Here is a 19,045-nt window from a genome sequence, read left to right as displayed (position 1 = left end):
TTTTATAAGTTTGATTAATAAAACCGATACACTGAAGAAGGATGTAAATAACATTCCGAAATACGCGTATCTGTATTGTAACGTTTGTTATGCTTCAATAAAGTATAGTGACTTTGTAAAAGTGTAATAACGTGACAGTGAAATAGTGGAATTAAATGGTACATAAATAGTGACACTATTGAATATATTCCGCTAACAGCTCCAAGTGAAAAATAGTGAGTTAAACGATTTGCTACATTTCTTCTATATCTTCAAAATAACAGCTTTAAGTTCCGCCCATATTAAGTTTTCAAAACTAAGGCATCTGTCATGATGTTATTTGGGATTCATCTCTAGTCCCTAAAGGTGTCATATTGTGGAATTCTCTCCCATATTAAACACTGCTCGGTGCAGTTTTCTTGAATTCAAAGCAACTGAATGTTGGTTTTATTTGCATTCGTTTAATGCGCAGTCCGCACTGTGAACGTTTCACTATACTGATTATTTCATTAGATTACCCTTAGAATAGCCGATTAAATGATTTTTCTGCGTCGCTCACATTTCGGTGTATTTTTCTCAAATGCGAATGACCAGCAGTTGGACGACGATACAATCGCTCATATATTTCAATATTTCATTTATCTCAATATTTCAGTGATAGAAACTGCTGTACGGAATTAATTTCTGCAATTCAGAAGGACCACATTGTAGAATTCTCTACGATATTAAAAACTGTTCGGAATATTTTTCTCGAACGCGATGCAGTAAAATGCTAGTTAACGTTCGTTTGATGCAAATTACGCACAGCGAAAAGTACACATAGCTATTCAAATTATTCAAGATTTGCACTAAACTGATGATTTTTACCTTCGATTCGCATATAAGCAATCTTAATAGTTCTTTAGATAACATTTAGATCCATTAGAACGGCTGATTTTGTGTAATGTTCTCCATCGTTGTACACTTTTCGTTTTCTCCAATGCAAACGACCACCACCAGGATCCGAATTTTTAATATTGGAACTGGATTCAGGAACTGAGCTAAATTCAGAAACCTTTGCTCAGTGAACTGCGCAGACTAGAATAAACGAAAAATATGTAATGTTAACCTTTTATAGTTACCTAGTATGTAACTCAGAAATCATATGTTACCTAATTACCTAGTAGGTAACTCAGAAATATTAATTTTGTTATTTGTGGTTTTGTCATACAACTGAAAATTTTATCATAAATTTCTGATCATTTTTACCTATGGCATGTAGCAAAAAATATGTTAATACGTTAGATACAGAGGTTCAAAAATGTATCACTCTCCCAAAGGGTAAATTGTGAAAAGGTGTCCCATAGTCAAGGATGGCTTTTATCGTATCAAAGAACGCTCTCTAGCAACTTTTCACACGATTCAATCAGTGCCATCAAAGAGAGACGGATATCATCGCAACAAAAAAAAAAACCGACATGATTCATTTAACATAGAATGGATACCAGTGCGAGAGCGAATTTCTCTCGATGACCTGTCTGAGCATCACGAGTTAGCACACTGCTGTGGGGATTCTCTCTGAAGCAACAAATGGTCGTTTATTCTCGTTTCGCGATCCGATTCTATATGGGCTGTTAATTGCGATAGAATCATTTTACTATGGCCGCTTATTCTAACTATATGCATATAAACTTTGTATAAGCTGTGTCTATGAAAATGTCTGTGAATGCTCCACGCAAGGGTCTTGAAATATTGTAACCTAGTATGAGAATCATCGATTCGATTTTCTGCGATAATTGTCAACTTGTGATTCTCTCTTGGTAAATTCCACACAGCGCCGATCATTATCAGACAGTAATTTTTTTAAGGTCCGTGAAATACTCAGAGTATGAAGTGGAGCGAAGAAATCTATAAAAAATTTCTCACGGTTCATGCATTGAGAGACACGAGTTCTTGTAGCATCTTCTACCGGATTGAACATGTTGTATACAATATAGAAAAATATCGAGCAGCTTCTGTCAAATAATCGGCAATCACAAACACTGTCCATAGTAAAGTAAGATGTGCTTACTTCAAAATCAATTACGAATGAATTAGTTGCTAGAACTCTGGGTTTCGAATGAAATGGAATTCTTTTTTCCATCAACATTATTTTGCTTCATTCTATCTCTTACTAGATCAACTAAAATTAAGAAGAAATGAATCACCAAAAACAACAACCAACGACCTTTACTCACTAACCCTCGAAAAATATCTAACAGTCGAATGTATATCGAAATTCGCTAGACATGGGGTGTGTTAGCGCCCGGTTGGCTACTGAATCGTGCATATTTAGCCGCTGTCAATTTCCGTGTCTCTTTTCGTTTCACCGCTCTATGCTCATCGGTATAAACGGTATCTGGTCATAGAGGAAGTTGTCGACCTTGGAAAACTCGTTTGATGATTTTGTAATGCAACACGCTTCGACAGATCAAAGCCAAAATTCTACAGACATAATACCGCATCATTGCAACGTTAGCAGAAGGTTTAGTTTTGCCACCATAATAAATATTCAATGAACACTTCCCAAAATGTTATAGATTGACAATGGTTAATTGTTTACATAACTGCAGAAAACGTTCTCTTTGGGTTTGGAATTTAGTTGTTGCCGGAGAACTTGCATCATTCTTCGAGTGGCTCAAATATTTTATTGAACAGGCCAGTTCAAACCATTAAACTAAAAAAAAAAACGAAACCAAATGCCAACATATTTAGTTCCATTGTTAAATTCAAAATTGTACGAACGATTAACTCAATTAACGATAATTAATAGGAAACCTCACTGCATTATGTGCGTCACTAACAGGTTTTCATAAATTGGCGTGCGAGTTCAAAGTTCCGACTGAACGTTAAGCGTTGTTCTCAAGCGAAAATTTGTCACACGTACATAATAGCCATTAACCATTTTTCAAACCGCACCATAACAAGAGGTGGCGATTTGCTGTTTATGTCATTGCTGGCTGCAGAAACAATCTTCCGAGCCACCCACTTAACTCCAGCTTTAACCTGGTCTACTGTGAGAGTTGAGCGTCCGGTAATTAACCGTGATATCGCTGCATCATGAGAACGTCATTCCGGATGAAGAGCAGTTTCGTGCTCGGGCGATAATGGTCAACCGTAAGGGCACTTATATTTCACTCGCACTGACTCGAATCGTAACGATTTAGCAGAAAAAAGTCAAACTTGTTATCCAGAACATTATCCAGATGATGGTCAATAAATTAAATATTTGTTGCCTGTGTGGTAATAAAAAGACACCATTAATCATAAGAAAGGTCAATTAACTTTTATTGTAGAGATTGTTTTTATTAATCTTAGTTAAGCTGGGTAACTTAATTTGGTAATACTCGATAAAATGATAATCCGGGATAGTATAGTGGAGATTCAATGCATGTGCGTATGTTTGAATCCCAACCTGAAAGGATTCTTAGTGTCAATAGGAGCGTAGTATTAGCCATGCAATCATCCTGTACGCTATAAATCGGCTGCGAAATCTTTTGATACAAAAAGGCCAAATTCCACAAAAAAAATTTAATGCAAAGACTTTGCTTTGCTATCAAATCAATCACCCCTATACCTGACATCTCTGGTGATATGCAACACGTGCACACTTCACAGGTTCCATACATTCGTCTAACAGTCTAATAGTAAAGAATGTGTTGACTTATAATTCTTCACTGTTAGACATGGCGACTCCAAAACCATCGGACAATCAAGACTTTTGTCCAAAACGCCTCCGAAATTAATAAAACCTGTCTCTTCTTTCAATCATGACTGTTTATACTTAAATTTTTCCATTTCTAGTAGATTTAACGGTAACCAAACACCTCTTTCGAAATGACCAAAAATAATCACCTTACTAAACAGGTAAAAATGCTAAGGACTTTAGCTTTCCATTGCTATACAAATGTGCGCATAATATGCTTTTAGTCCAAAGTTATAAGCCAAGAATAAAAGGGTGCAGGTAACCGAACACCCTCCCCTAGTTTAGTTATTATTATTAATTTTATTGTACAACCATTGTACTTCGGGAACGGTAGCTTTCAGCAACGTTTTGATAAGCACATTTTTTATATTCAAATTTTGAATACTTTCAAAAAATTAAAGCAAAAATTATTAACAAACAGTGTTTCATAAATCCCAATTTTTATAGACTATAACTATTTTGTTAATTGTTCCTCCATTTTAACCTAGAGTGCATTAAACTTCTTTATTATCAGCTACAACATATCGAAAAATACACACAGTAAAAAATGCCGCTTTCTGAGATGATTGATGTTTAAGTTTCATTATCGATGTAATATAAAATACAAAAGTTTTTAACAAATATCTCTGGATCGATAGTTAAGGAGAGTGTTCGGTTACCGGCACCCTTTTCTTTTAGGCTTATAACTTGATTCAATCGATTGAAAAAACTTTATTATCAATATAGTAAAGTGATAAATTTTGGCCATTTCAAAAGAGGTGTTCGGTTACCGGCACCCCAAGAAATTTCGCTAAAAATGGAAAAAAAATATAAGTAAAGACTGCAATTATTCAAAGAAAAAACGGAATTTATTCTTTTCGGAGGCGTTTTGAACAAAAGTCTTCATTGTCTGGTAGTGATTTCGCCTTGGCTCTCTTTGCCGATGATTTGGATGGTGATGCCTTTGGTGTTGATTTGGTCGGTCTTCCAACGGCTTCTTGGGATTGAATACGTTGCTGCAGTCGAGTTTATTGGCTTCTTATCCACTAAGCAACGTTTTATGGCATTAATCAGTGCATTAGAGTTCATTTCCCTTGACTTGGACGATTTTTTTGAAGTCGCCATGGCTAACAGAACCAGAGAACCAAAGTTTTTACTTATATGACGGATGTATTGATGCCGTCATGCTGTCCACGTGTTGCATATTACCAGAGATGCCAGGTAATACAAAAAGTTTAGCTAGCAAAATCGAAAAGATCGCGCCAATTTTCAAAAGTCAGTAATTTCTGACGAATGTCTGCAAACAATCAAAATTTCAAAAGTTTGTGAAAAGTTTTTAGACGAAAAAGATTTACATGTTAACTAAGAAATGATAATTTACAGACTAATTTAAAAACTTGCCATCTTTGCATATCACTGACAATTTTTCACGATTTGTCGAAAAAAGGGGTACCGGTAACCGAACACCTTGGGGTAGACATTTTAAAAATGAGGAATACAACTTTGGTTGCGAAAATTTTCATAGCATCCAGTATTAAATCACGAAATAGATCGATTTCACCTCATAACTATTTAATCCACTCACCTTTTTAATGGATGCTTTTCAATTTATGATACTATAAAAAAGTCATAAAAAACTTTGTATTAACTTTCACGCAATAAAAATTTGTTTTAAGCGCAGCAAAAAGTACAAGCGTCTGTTTGCTTTGGTATTCGGCCCAAAAAGAACGTGCTTCTATTACACACACACATCACATTTGTCGGAATGACGCTATCTGCTTTCTGTCAAAAGTTTTCGGTGGGGTACCGGCAACCGAACATCTTCCCCTATCTAGCAAAATTTGGATAAACACATTTTTATTTGAAATTTTGTGTAGATTCATAAAATTAGTTCGAAAATTTTTTCAATAATATTTCTTCAATTTTCTATAATCCGCCTAGTTATAAAAGACCATAACTGCTTCGTTTATTATTTTCCCATTTTGACCTTGATTGCAGAAAAACTTCTCCAATTATGCAACATTGACCTCTCAAACTAATATGTGCTTTTGTGGCTCAGTCGAATAACGGATATACGTTGTGATTAAATAATTTCCGGTTCCAGTCCCATGCGATGCTTTTTTTTCATTGAACTTCCATATATGTAATTTTCAAAAAGTAATTCCGTTATATAAGATGGATGTCTTTTGTTGGAGTTGCTTCAAAAGAATTTTACTGTTTTTTTTTCAAATTGTGTAGATTTAATGACAATTAAAAATAACGTATTTTTTTCAATTTATTTCATAATAACCTCTATGGTGCAGGGTCTAACAAATACATTTTTTTTTGCTGGTGCGTTCATAAAGTTAAAACAAAATTCAACTCGTACTGAAATCAAATTCTTGTTGTTTATAAATTCCTAAAACCATAATACCAAAAACATCGAATCGAGAATAACGTTTGTGTACAAACTAACTAACTGTTCTTCATAGCTATCACTCGCTCGGTCTACAACAAAAATTAACTAATCCATACAAAATCGCAAACATAAAATCACTGATCATAAAGACACAATCTTATCAATTGACTCGATAATTTGCATAGTTTCTCTAGGTGCCGGAATAAAACCAAAAGGTTGTTGAAAACTGAATTCTGAATTATATTACACTGTGTTCCCTGCACATGACAAATAGGGTCACAAATTTTCATACAGTAAACATCTCTCTACTGCGGAAGCAACTGGTAATACAGGTCAACACTTGTGACCGAACATCCAACTTAATCTTTTAAAAATATACTATTTGAAAAGACAGCCTGATAAAGAATTGGAAAGTATCATTCCGAGATTGCGGAATCCGATATAAACAACACTTGATACTTAATCTTATTTTCCAAACGTTCTCCTAGTCCTTTCTGATAAAATTATCATATTTATCATCATATATATACCTGTTTTGCCTCATTAATTTATTTATGGAACGTCGCAAATCGAAAACTATGCAAACCGAATTTGAACAAGAGAAAATGGTGGAGTAATGTTTCTAGTTTTTTTTTTCTTAGAATGAATGCACAGTAATTACAAACAAACTGCTATCAGTAAATCGTCTCGCATAAATAAGACGCCCTGAATCATCCAGCAATCTTGTTCTTGAACATTGATCCCCACACACTCGAAGTGATTTGGCCTTCACACGACTGGATCTGAAGTATAACCGATCGGAAAATGTTAGAACACAGGCGGCTGAACAGCATCGGGTTTCCACTCGCGATGGAATAGTGGGTTACAGATAAATGTGAAGGATACACCTTGATCGCGAGGTGCAACTCAGTATCATGAGTAAATCCAACACAATCGAAGTTATGAAACTAAAAATATGTATCACACCAAGATCAAAACGAGTAATAGTACGTTTGTATGTTTCCACTCGAACCTAAAAAGACATCTCCACAGGAGCACTTTTTTGCTCACTCAGCTTGAAGGTAGACAGCAGAGAGCGTAATTTTCGTTAATTCCCCGAAGCTAACAAATTCTCTTAACTAAAAACGTGCGAAGGTGAAGTTTCCAACTCACCCACTTGCATGTGAACACGCGCATGCTCTTCCTACTCGAGTTTTAAGGGCACCTGTGAAATTTGAACAAAATTGCATTATTTGTTTAAATGAACCAAGAAAAAGGAAGGTATCTAGAACGGAAAAGCAAATTCTGCTCAATCACCATTTTGTATCAAAATATTTTCTGTGCTTCAGAATGATTACTATAATCCCCATTGTTACAAGGCTTAACCCCTTAACCTTGCTTGGTGGTCTGCCAATCGTACAGTGCGAAGCTAACATATCCCAATATACATATGATTTATTTTGTAGGAATTGCCATTTATGTTTCAAATACCACGTCATTATTCTACCCACTAACGAGTGATGTCCGCTGTGAAAACGGAACTGTTTGGTTGAACTGAAGACGTTCTTAATTAGGAATCTTGTTTAAAACCCTTTCACGACCATAAGATGTCCGGGACGAAATATGTCAGTACAACACAATATTTTAGCTATTGTGGGTGTAAAGTAAGAGAATATCATCAGAAAAACATAGCAGGGTGCATAAGTTTCCATAATATCATGGGAAATATTTTTACCTATGATCCTCAGAAATAAATAAACGAAGAGTAGGGTAAACATAACAAATTTATTATGTGTTCTTTTTTTTCTATGCGCCGTTTTGCACAAACTTTTTTAGTGCAATGAAGATTGACAGTTCTTTTTTTTTTTATTCGTTCAGAAACTCATTTGTCGCCTTGGAAATAAGTTTTTTTTAATTTTCAGTAAAAAAACACATCGATTTAATAATAATTAAAGAGTCGATTTTTATAGAAGGGAAATATATTTCCCCATGAGCGTTAAGGGGTTTATGGTGACTGGTAAAGCGAGACGGATGCAGCTAATAAGTGCCAAAATATATGCAAATAATACTCCATATAAAAGCGCCGCATGTTGCCATCTTTTTGGAATCTATAAACTGGTGCCAAAGGTAAATAAAAGGATTGATTCAACCAATTGATTCCAATAAATGCAAATCAAAATCTCACATTACTAGGGCGAAGCAGGAAGAGATCCGGGAGCAATATGCTGGAAAATTCTAAGGAAGGCTTTTTGGTAATTTTATCCTGAATACCAATATCGGTGTTTCGCAAACTTACGTCCAGAATGTAGCTTACATCAGACCCTGTCAGCTTGGAGCGAAGTCAATCTTCAGTTCAGCAACGCCATCGCACGGCATCACATTCAACAAATCATGTCAATTGTATGGGTGCGCAACCCTGCTATTTTGGCGCGCACGAATTTGACATTTTCTCCCCTACTTCTATGTATAGGATTCGATGCGGGTTCGTCTGGGGGCGACATGCTCGTAAAAAAGGATGTTGCCAATGATTTGTTCGGGAAATGTGAGAGCTGGATATCTTGTTAATATGATGTCTTTGCTTACATGCATACCAGGTATGCCAGCTAATAATGCGAGATGTTTCTCCAAACAGGGATTAGTTCATCGTGGAAACTATTGCGTCATTTTTATACTGCAACATCACGTTCCAAAAAAATATTGCTGTTACGTTAATTGCAAGTTTAGTGACATGAACATGTCGAAATTCTAGTCGAGTAAATAGCATTTGATGGAAGTGTTGATTCTTTGCTTAGTTTTAAAAACAAAAGTACTGCTGAATCCCATCGAATTCTTGTGGAAGCTTACTGGGAACATACTCTATAGGTCGCGACTTGTGAACACAGGTTTTAGCATTTTAAAAATGAAGATTTTAGTGTGAACGGTAAAGAACGCAATGACAAAAAAATGAAAGTGCCGGACTGCAAGTATTGCAGAAAGAAGACAATACTCACACCCAATACAAATGGCAGAGATGTTAACCGTTAGTAATCGAATCATATCTGATCGTCTACGCGTCATGGACAAGATTCAGAAGATGAATAAATGGGTTCCTCATGAGCTGAAAACAGCAGAAAAATAAAAAAAACGATAAGCGAAATCTTGTTTTCTCGACATGAAACAAAGAATTTTATTCCATGAGTTACTAGTGAGCGTTCTTCGATACGATAAAAGCCCTCCTTGCTTGCCGTGATCAAAAAAACAACTTAGAAATGGTACTAAGAGAGGTAGGCTGCAGAAGTCTTTTGAGGCATTTTTCTTTAAATAGTTGGCCTTTGATAATGTCGGTCGGCTTGCTGAATTGGCCGCACCTACTGATCGCCTGTCACATAAAGTACTCCTTGGCAGGTTTGTTGACCTTCTTCTTCCGGAACATACTGAGTTCTGCTTGGTGCCCGCTCTAATGTACGTCTCATCATCTATTACGACACATCTCTACTGCACAAACCACTCCCGGTACAGCATCCTGGCACGAGATTTGGTCAGCATATTAAGTTCATTGGTTCGGTTAGGCATTTTGTTTGCTTTGCAGACATGATATCCGGCCCGCTTCATACTTCTAATGAGTACCCAAAAAATACCGAGAACTGCAATTTAATCGAATCATAATTTATTACCTCTAGCATTGTATACCATTCGACTCAGTTCTAAAAGATCGGAGAATGTCTGTGTATGCTTATTTTAAATCAATTCCAATACCATATTAAGACGATTCGGCGAAATGACCCTTTCGACGAAATGGCTTTTAGCGAAACGGCCTTCGTAGACGTTCATAAATCATAAAAAAACACTGAAGGGCAAAATAAAATATTTATCAAAACAAATTCTATACTGGTGAAATTTATAGGACTGAATGCCTCCAATTGCAGTTTTTGATGTGCCGTAATAAGAAATAACTATATCTATTGGATTTAGCCTTATGCCACTATTATAAAATAGTATTGGAATAGGTGACATGAAGCTAACTCAGTGCCTGTGGTTCAACAAAACACGAATCCACAGAAGTGCCCTAAAATCAATCCAATCAAAATCTATTTAATCATGATAAAGCGGGTACTCAGAAAGACTAAGAAAAGGTAAAGGATGAATACAAAATGTTTAGGAAGTAGAGAAAGAAAAAGATACCAGATACGTTTCTAACTTATAGCTCTTATGGATTTCCTCAAGGCTCAAGTGTGGCTCCAATTCTGTACAATAATTTTACCTTTGATCTCTTAAATCCACCCAACGGATTGGATTCTCTGATAAGATTTTCAGCTACTATTACAGTGGCAAATCATTAGTTCGAAAGTAAGCTTTTGTCAGCCAGCTAATTATACAAATACACAACAACTGTAGAATAAGTCATTTTTGACGATCGAATATATCGGTCTTAGAAGACGTAAATTTAGGTGCATGATTTTTTTCCAGGTGTGTAACTTAGGAAGAAGCACCTATGACTTTCATCATGACAACACTCGACTGCATAGATCTTTGATCATCCGAATTATGCCACATCCACCGTATAGCCTCGACCTTGCACAGTCCGATTATCATTTGTTTCGTCGCTGCAGAACTTTTCTAACGTTTTTTTTTTCAGTGGTGCGACAATATTTATTCGTATGGTTTATGTATTAAAAAAAGAACACTTTTATCTACACAAACTTAGAACCAAGGATGGCTTTTATCGTACCAAAGAACGCTCTCTAGCAACTCTTCACACGATTCAATCAGTGCCATCAAAGAGAGACGGATATCATCGCAGCAACAAAAAACCGGCATGGTTCTTTTAACATAGAATGGACAGCAGTGCAAGAGCGAATTTCTCTCGATGATCTGTCTGAGCTTCACGAGTTAGCACACTGCTGTGGGGAATCTCTCTGAAGCAACAGACGGTCGCTTATTCTCGTTTCGCGATCCGATTCTATATGGGCTGTTGATAATTGCGATAGAATAATTTTACTATTGCCGCTTATTCTAACTATGTTGCCGCTTATTCTAACCTTTGTATAAGTTCTGTCTATGAAAGTGTATATGAATGTTCCACACAAAGGTTTTGAAATATTGCAACCTAGTATGAGAATCATCAAGTCGATTTTATGTGATAATTGTCAACTTGCGACTCTCTCTTGGTAAATTCCACACAGCCCCGATCATTATCAGACTGTAAATTTTGTTCAAGGACCGTGAAATAGTCAGAGTATGAAGTGGAGCGAAGAAATGTAATTATATTATTCAATAACATGGCGAGAGTGGTACTCTATATTCGTGATTGAGTGTGATGGGTTGATTCCATATATAACCCTACTGTCATTCTTATTCTGTTGAATCATTTCGATCCGGTAGTATCACGGTTCAACATGTCCATACAATTATGTAGATTCTTATCGTTACAAGATCTCCTCCCATACGCAATGTTATGCATTTGTAATTACCGTTTACTACGCACGCCGCACAGGCAGCAACAGAAGACAGTAATGCGGTAGTGTGGATTTACGCTATCAGCATCTGTGCATTTACGGCGTGAGCAGTTGTTTGGTTCTCACCCATTATCATTACAATAATGTCTAGCTAACAAAGTGTCAAAGTTGTCCAACGCTGTTCAACATTGAGCGGCGTGCGCTACCCGATCGTTCGGGGCTCGTCGCTTGTGGTACGCATCAAGTCTTTTTCTTCTAGCACCGCTGGAGGTCGCTCGAAATACTCACGCTTTTTTCGTTTTACTGTTGTTAATCGTCGTTGTTTATTTACCTACCTGATGTGTGAGTCAGAGAGCGATTTAGAGTGGGCCCTCACCAGTGGTAATGATCGTTGAATTATGATTTGTGATTGGGCAAGCGCCCCTGATAAGAACTACCCGAAACCAAGCAGCAAAATCGATGCGATATTGGTTCCATCGCACATTTGTCCCCGAGCCAGTGCTTATGAAGAAGAGCTTTAACAAAGGTCAAAGAAACATGCGATTTTTTCTTGCAACAACAGTCAACGATAGACCTGATGATGGTGGCTTATTATGCAATTTGTGAACTCTCCTCGGTAAGCAGCTGCGATTGAGACTTAAAATGCGGATATTTCGGCAGCTAGTTGTGCCCGTGAAACGATTGGTCGGTCAATGGGATGGAGCCTGAGTGAGTGTGTTTGTTGTTATTCAATGGGTGGTAAAGGAATTGAATGATAAACAGAAATTTACGATTGAAGTGAGAATAGCACGATTATATGCGGTCGGTTTGGGTGAGTGGGAAGGTCAACATGTCGCACAATTAATCATTGGATGCTACAAGTAACTGATTAGATGCTTTAATTTTGTTTTTTAATTTGACAGCTTTTGAGAAGAACAAATATACCCGGTTATAAAATTATTGCGATTTTATTTTATTTCGAGAACTAATTTTCAATGTAAATTTATTTGTTATATTCTTTGTTGTTATGTTGTAGTTGACAAATGATTAAGTTATTGCACAAATGAGCAATTCCAATAATCAACAGATTTCTCATACTCCGGTTTGAATGTAACTTCATCTAGAAATGCGTCGAAATATATATCCCAAAATTTTGTTTAAGTTTAGGTTTTGTTTCTGAGAATCGGTTTTTTTTCCAAATAAATATTGTTCGAGATTACACCAGATCTCGATGATTCATGAATTTGACAACAAATGTTTTTTCTTTGCAGTTTAGAAAAAATAACTTCAGCGTGTGTATTTTGGTATGCATTTTAAACCATTGAAAACGATGTGTTAAAAGAAGTTATAGAAAATCAAATTTGCAATATAAAAAATGTACACTGGACAAGAGTTCAATTTTTTTTCATGAATTCAAAAGTTAAAGAAATAATATACATTGAAAAAAAAGTTCAACGGTGTTTCAAAAATTTAACCGAAGAAAATATTTTATTTTGAAAAAACCGATTGTTTATATAAAAAAATAGTCATACATACATTGAAAGCAGTTGATCATGATTCTTGGAGTATTTGTGTTCGTGTGAACGTAATAATCGAGTCATTAACATCCATTTGATGACCTTTATACATAGCATCCTTCCAATTGTCATGCAAAATAGTAGGTTAGTAGCAGTGGAGCATTTCGGCATGAACCCGTGTTGAGTTTCTACGTACTGCTTGCAGTGATCAAAAATGGGCTCCCGAACGACCAGCTCAAACAACATAGAAATGGTACTAAGAAAGTTAGGCTGCAGAAGTCTTTTGAGGCATTTTTCTTTAAATAGTTGGCCTTTGATAGTGTCGGTCGTTATGTACGGCTTGCTGAATTGGCCGCACCTACAGATCGCCTGCCATATAAAGTACTTCTTGGCAGGTTTGTTGACCTTCTTCTTCCGGAACAACCGGAGTTCGGCTTGGTGTCCGCTTTAATGTACGTCTCATCATCTATTACGACACATCTCTACAGCACAAACCACTCCCGGTACAGCATCGTGGCACGAAATTTGGTCAGCATATTCTGTTTATTGGTTCGGTTAGGCATTTTCTTTGCTTTGCAGACATGATATCCGGCCCGCTTCATACTTCAATAAGTACCCAAAAAATACCGAGAACTACCATTTAATCGAATCATAATTTATATACTCGTTTTCGATGAATTTTTCGTTTTCGAGTTTTCTGTGATATATTCCTTTTCGGTAAATCGGGATTTGGGAGTACGATGCGGTGCCTCGCTGTTGCCCTCCAAAAGTCCAATGTCAATGTGTATCAGGCAATTTATAATGAACTAATTGATCGAAACAGTTATTTTGAGTGATAGTGCAGATGTGACACCCGGAGGGCCGAGTGTCATATACCAATCGATTCAGCTCAACGAACTGAGCAATTGTCCGTGTGTATGTGTACAACTAAGAGGTCAAGATCTCAGAAATGGCTGGACCGATTTTGATCAAACTAGTCGCAAATGAAAGGTTTCCCCGTCACCCTAAACGCTATTGAATGGTTTTGAGATCGGATCTTTACTTTATGAGTTATACGAAGTTTTATGTCAAAATTTTCAGTTTTTTTACAGTATCTGTCACACTTGACCTTCAAAACAGAATATGTTTCCAGACTTAGATTCCGCACGGTAATAGCTATCCAACAAGCCATAGATTGTTAAAACCCGTCCATTTTCAACGGAGATATCGACATTTTTGTATAAGCGACTTTTCCCCTATTCCAGCAGTAGGACTTTTGAGAGCTGTATGACAAAGCAATGCTTGGGAGCAACGTGAAACACGATTTTTATACTGTTACATACAATTATTTCTAAGTACTAAAAAGACTGTGTACAGCATTCTTTTTCATGACAATTTGCCTCGGACCGATTTTAGCACGGTTCGTTTTTGGCAACATAATCGTTCGAATATGGCATATGTAAACCAGACGATATCAGCATTTTCGAGTTGAAAGTAATTCCATAATTATATTGATTTAAACTACTTACAGCAATATATGCTGGAAGAACATAACTTCCATATACCATAAGACTCAGTTCGTCGAGATCAGCAAATGCGTATGTGACCAATAAATTCACTCAATTTTTTTCGGAGATGACTTATCCGTTTTCTACAAACTCAGATTCATATGAAAAGTCTTATGCACCTAAACAAGGTTCATGAATTATGTTTGGATCCGACTTCTGGTTCCGGAACTACAGGATGATATGTAAAACAAAATTCAAATTGTGTAGCTCAACCTGCTGAACCGATCTAAGATTGAATTGAAATCTAAGAATCATCTAAGATTCAAAAGAAAAGTTTTAAGATTCTGTAAAACATCTTGCTTTTCAGTCAGATATAACTTCCGGTTTCGGGGATACAGAGTGATTAGTATAAAAATGTCTATTTCATTTGAATAGTCGATGATCAAGTTTACGATTCGGAAGGTACCCAAAAATTTGATTCGCACTACGATTTCTCAAAGATGTCTACACTGATTTTAAAACATTTTGAAACAAATGTAAACTATACAGTTACTCAGGTGAATTTATCTGGCTTCGGCTACATCGATTTTTGAGTTCCGGTTCCAGTATCGAATCATTTCTCATAACTCAATCGTTTTCTCAGAAAAAGCCAAATCGAATTTAAGAAACAAAAATTCAAATTAAAATAAACTTATAGTCCCATAAACAAATTAATTAATTTGATCAAATTCTGACTTCCGATTCTGGAATACCGATATAGAAGATGACAATCCCTAAAAGCATTAAAGTAGGACTCAAAACTATTGCAATTTATTCGGCAAGTCAATTCATGGCTTACGAATTGATTTGGGCTATGCTGGTTCCTGAGTACCGGATCTGGAAGTATCGTAAATAACCGTACTCTCTAAAGTGGAACTTATTTCGACATCTCATGGAATAATCAATCGATTGTCACACTTTTAGATTTAAATTCTATCCGATTTGCAGTTTCGACATGAGTGATAAAAATCTCAAATTGCCGCTTAAAAAGACGCACATTAAAAAAAATGTCATGAAAACTGAAACACCGAAAAATATTCATGCAAAAAACACATGCGAATTGATAAAACAAAAAGGTATCATCTTACGGCTAGGTGGATTAAGCACAGCAAATCCCCCCCCCCCCCCCCCCCCCCATAATTTTTGGCAACTAGAATGAATATTAGAAAATTTGCTAGAAATATCTTATTATATAACACTTTTTTCTATTATCCTCGTAGTTCGCCTCCGTAATCCTTCATATTTCTTAACTAAGTTACTAAAATTTTCAAACTAATTTACTACAATGTGAAATGTGCTATACTTTACCACTTTCAAATGTTGGTTATTACCGGAATAGTAGGGAAAATGTTTGTGATTTTTACTTGATTGCTTTTTATTTGCTCTAACCTCTTCGTTTTCTTTATAAAAATGCTATATATATATTGCAAAGTTCAAAGATCTGTAATAATTCATAGATGTTTGTTTTACATTTTCCAACATATTAAATTCGAAAACTTCCACGAAACTGTAGATTTTTTTCGATTTTTATGTAAATATAAGATTTTACTCCTAAAATTTTACACATTGCTAAGTTCATTGAGTTGGTAAACAAAATTTCTACGTAAGTGCCTACAACTTCTTCAATTTTAAAAACTTCTGTGAAAATATCGATTTTTTTTAATTTTTGGTAAATATAAAATTTTTTTTTTTCTTTTGAAATTTTAGCTGAAAGTAAATTTAGTCGGTTGGTATACGAACATTGTTGAATGCGTGCTTAACTAAGTCACAAAAAAACTCTAAGATGCAGAAATGTCTGTAAAAATACAAAATTTTTAGTAAATATGTTAGAATTTCCTGTTAAAAAGTTTAATTGAAGCAGTTCGATATGGAGCTCATGCTAACACATGTGTATTTTTTTGTTTTAATTTTAAAATTTCTGTAAAATATCTAATTTTTTGGAAACTATTTTTTCCCGTGCATTATAGCTGGTATCAAATTCAATCGATTGGTGTACAAAAATGCTTAGCTGTATTTAGCAATCTTCGAATACTTCTAATATTCTAAAATTTCTGTGAAAATATCGAATTTTTTAGACATTTTCAGTAAAGTTGAAATTTATTTTTTTTCTAAAACATATAGCTGATATCAAATGCAATCTATTGGTACATAAAAATGCAAATGTCGTCACTTTGAATTTAAAGATATGTCGAAAATACGAAGTTTTCGATAATTTTTGCTTGGACTTTTGGTTACGTTTGTGATCATAACTTTCATCAACAAAGTGTAATTGAAAAGTTTTCTGTTTCATTTATGTTGTGATAGACGTATCTTTTTAATGATAAACAAATTTTTAAAATCGAACTTCTATCAGCTAAGATATGGCCAGCCAAAGTAAGCGTTACCACTTTTTTCATCAGACTTTAGTTGGAACTATTTATAAAAACTTTGAATAGAATATTCGGTTTTCCATCGTTTCAAATGAATTTTATTCCGAATGAATTTATCTTTATAATGGTAAAAAATGTTGAAATCGGTCCAAAAATGGCTAAGATATAGTCAGTCAAAATTAGCGTTCCCACTTTTTTACCCCCTTGATATTCGGAGTGTTAGAGGGGCGAAACAAAACACGTAAAAAATGTTCTAAACTGGCCTCAAAACTACTTCAATAGGTAGTCATTATCAGTAAACGGCCAAACACGGTCATTCTTTCAAGAATCGAAGAAAATTATTTTCAAGACTACCGCAGTATAACATAGATAGTATGAATGATATGAGAGAGGCATCATTACACCACTAGATGGATTAAAACAGGTCTTTCTGGATACACTTGTCTGCACTGATATAAATGAACTTGCTTTTGAAATCATTTCATCTCCAATCGGATGCGAGCACACGAAGTACAACTTTGCATAATTTTTTTCCTTTCAATTAAGATGTAGTGATATGGAGCTTTTTTTAACTTTTTCGATAAATTTTACGTTACGCTATTCAAATAATAGTTAATTTCATATTCTGCGGTATAACACTTGAATTATAGATATAATAGTATTTGAATATTTCCCACAAAAATCAAAAGCGATTATCAACATTGAACAATGTGAACATTTATTATAAAACAAAATCAAATGAATTGTGAAGCTGCACAGCACACACATCATAAGTTTGTATTTTCCGTCAGTCAGTTGACCACCGAAAATGTTCTGGTCCGCCAAATACGTTACACTTAGTAACGGAATAACGCTTCGTTTCTCTGCTACACTTCGTTGCCATAACTATTCACTATCAAGTAGCTGCTAATATATTCTAACACCAAATGCAAACTTTAACACTATCCCAGCACAATGTGTCATCGAATGGTATAATTTTCGAACGAATTTACTCACCACAAGCACCAAAGAAGAAATTCCCATCGTTGCCGATAAGTTCGCAACGCTTTTCCGCTTGATTTCTTCGTCCCTCGATAACCCTATTGTCACGGCAACGGTTTTCCTCCCTTAGCAGAACCGGGGCCGAGGAGTTTTGCGGTAAAGCGAAGAACGGTTGTTTATGTTGATGTAGCGAGTTGTTAGTACCGGCACAGACACAAGTGATTGTATTGTTTACTTGTTCATTAGCACTGCACTTCAAATGGCAAATCGGTAGATTTTCATACCTACGCCGTTCGCCAGTTTAGGATGTATAATCTCTCGAAGACTTTTACGTGCCTGCACAATTTAAAACACTCGATTGTCTGATGGAAACGCTCCAAAGTTGTCGAAGCGATGCGCACGCCTTAAAATACGCCGCGTCGACTGAGTTAGAATATAGGAAATGCTGCAATCATCACAGAAATTTTCAGTCGAGGGCACTCTAAACTATTCCGACAGCCGTAAGGCAATAAAATGTATTAATCATATTAAAACAGAATAGATTGGATTCTACAATGAGGTACGGTATTACTTCTCTCGCGGTTTTCTCACTGAATGTAATATTCGGCATCAACTGAAAGGTCAAATGAGTAGTGACAGAACAAACAATTTGCGGCATCAACAGTTCCAACTACAAACCAGAATTGAAAATATCTAGGAAATGTGCGTCAACTGTCTACAATAGCAAGTGCCCATTCAATTGAAGTTCCGCAATCAAATTTATTCTAATGTATTCACAAAATACACGGACAGTCGAAAAGTTCAAGTTCAAGAAAGACTAAACAACGGATTGATATGAAAATTGCTTCCATCACTCGTTAACACAGTTTTATCTCAGAAGATTCTGATCTACTCCAGAATCCAACCGTCTTCCTGCTGTCACATCTGAGAAATTTTGCACTACTTTAGAACGACCCTCACCGATCGAGCGCTTCCAAATAACTGCCAGCAAAATTTAGCATAAACTTCGTTTTAAATGCGGTAGTCCGACGACACGCTTAGTTCCCGGACAGTTTGCAGCACGGTGGAGGCATCGCGCATCTCGTGGTTCTCTCACGCAAAATCGCAGCGACACGGCAACCGCTGCCGCAGCACTCATCCACCGGAGAGACAGACAGGTTTCGCGACGCAACCGGCAGC

General features: G+C 35.9%; 1 protein-coding gene across 1 annotated transcript in view; it reads right to left on the bottom strand.

Moving 5' to 3' along the window:
- Positions 1 to 18,838, bottom strand: part of LOC131435708 (uncharacterized) — a 57,527-nt gene extending 38,689 nt beyond the window's left edge. The window contains exon 1 of the mRNA XM_058603862.1: positions 17,882 to 18,838. Within this exon, the coding sequence (XP_058459845.1) occupies positions 17,882 to 17,908 (27 nt within the window). The 5' untranslated portion in view covers positions 17,909 to 18,838. The remainder of the gene's footprint in view (positions 1 to 17,881) is intronic.
- Between the last annotated feature and the right edge of the window lie 207 nt (positions 18,839 to 19,045).

Source organism: Malaya genurostris, chromosome 3, assembly GCF_030247185.1.
Source record: "Malaya genurostris strain Urasoe2022 chromosome 3, Malgen_1.1, whole genome shotgun sequence".
NCBI lineage: Eukaryota > Metazoa > Arthropoda > Insecta > Diptera > Culicidae > Malaya > Malaya genurostris.
This window is presented reverse-complemented; position numbering and strand designations above follow the sequence as displayed.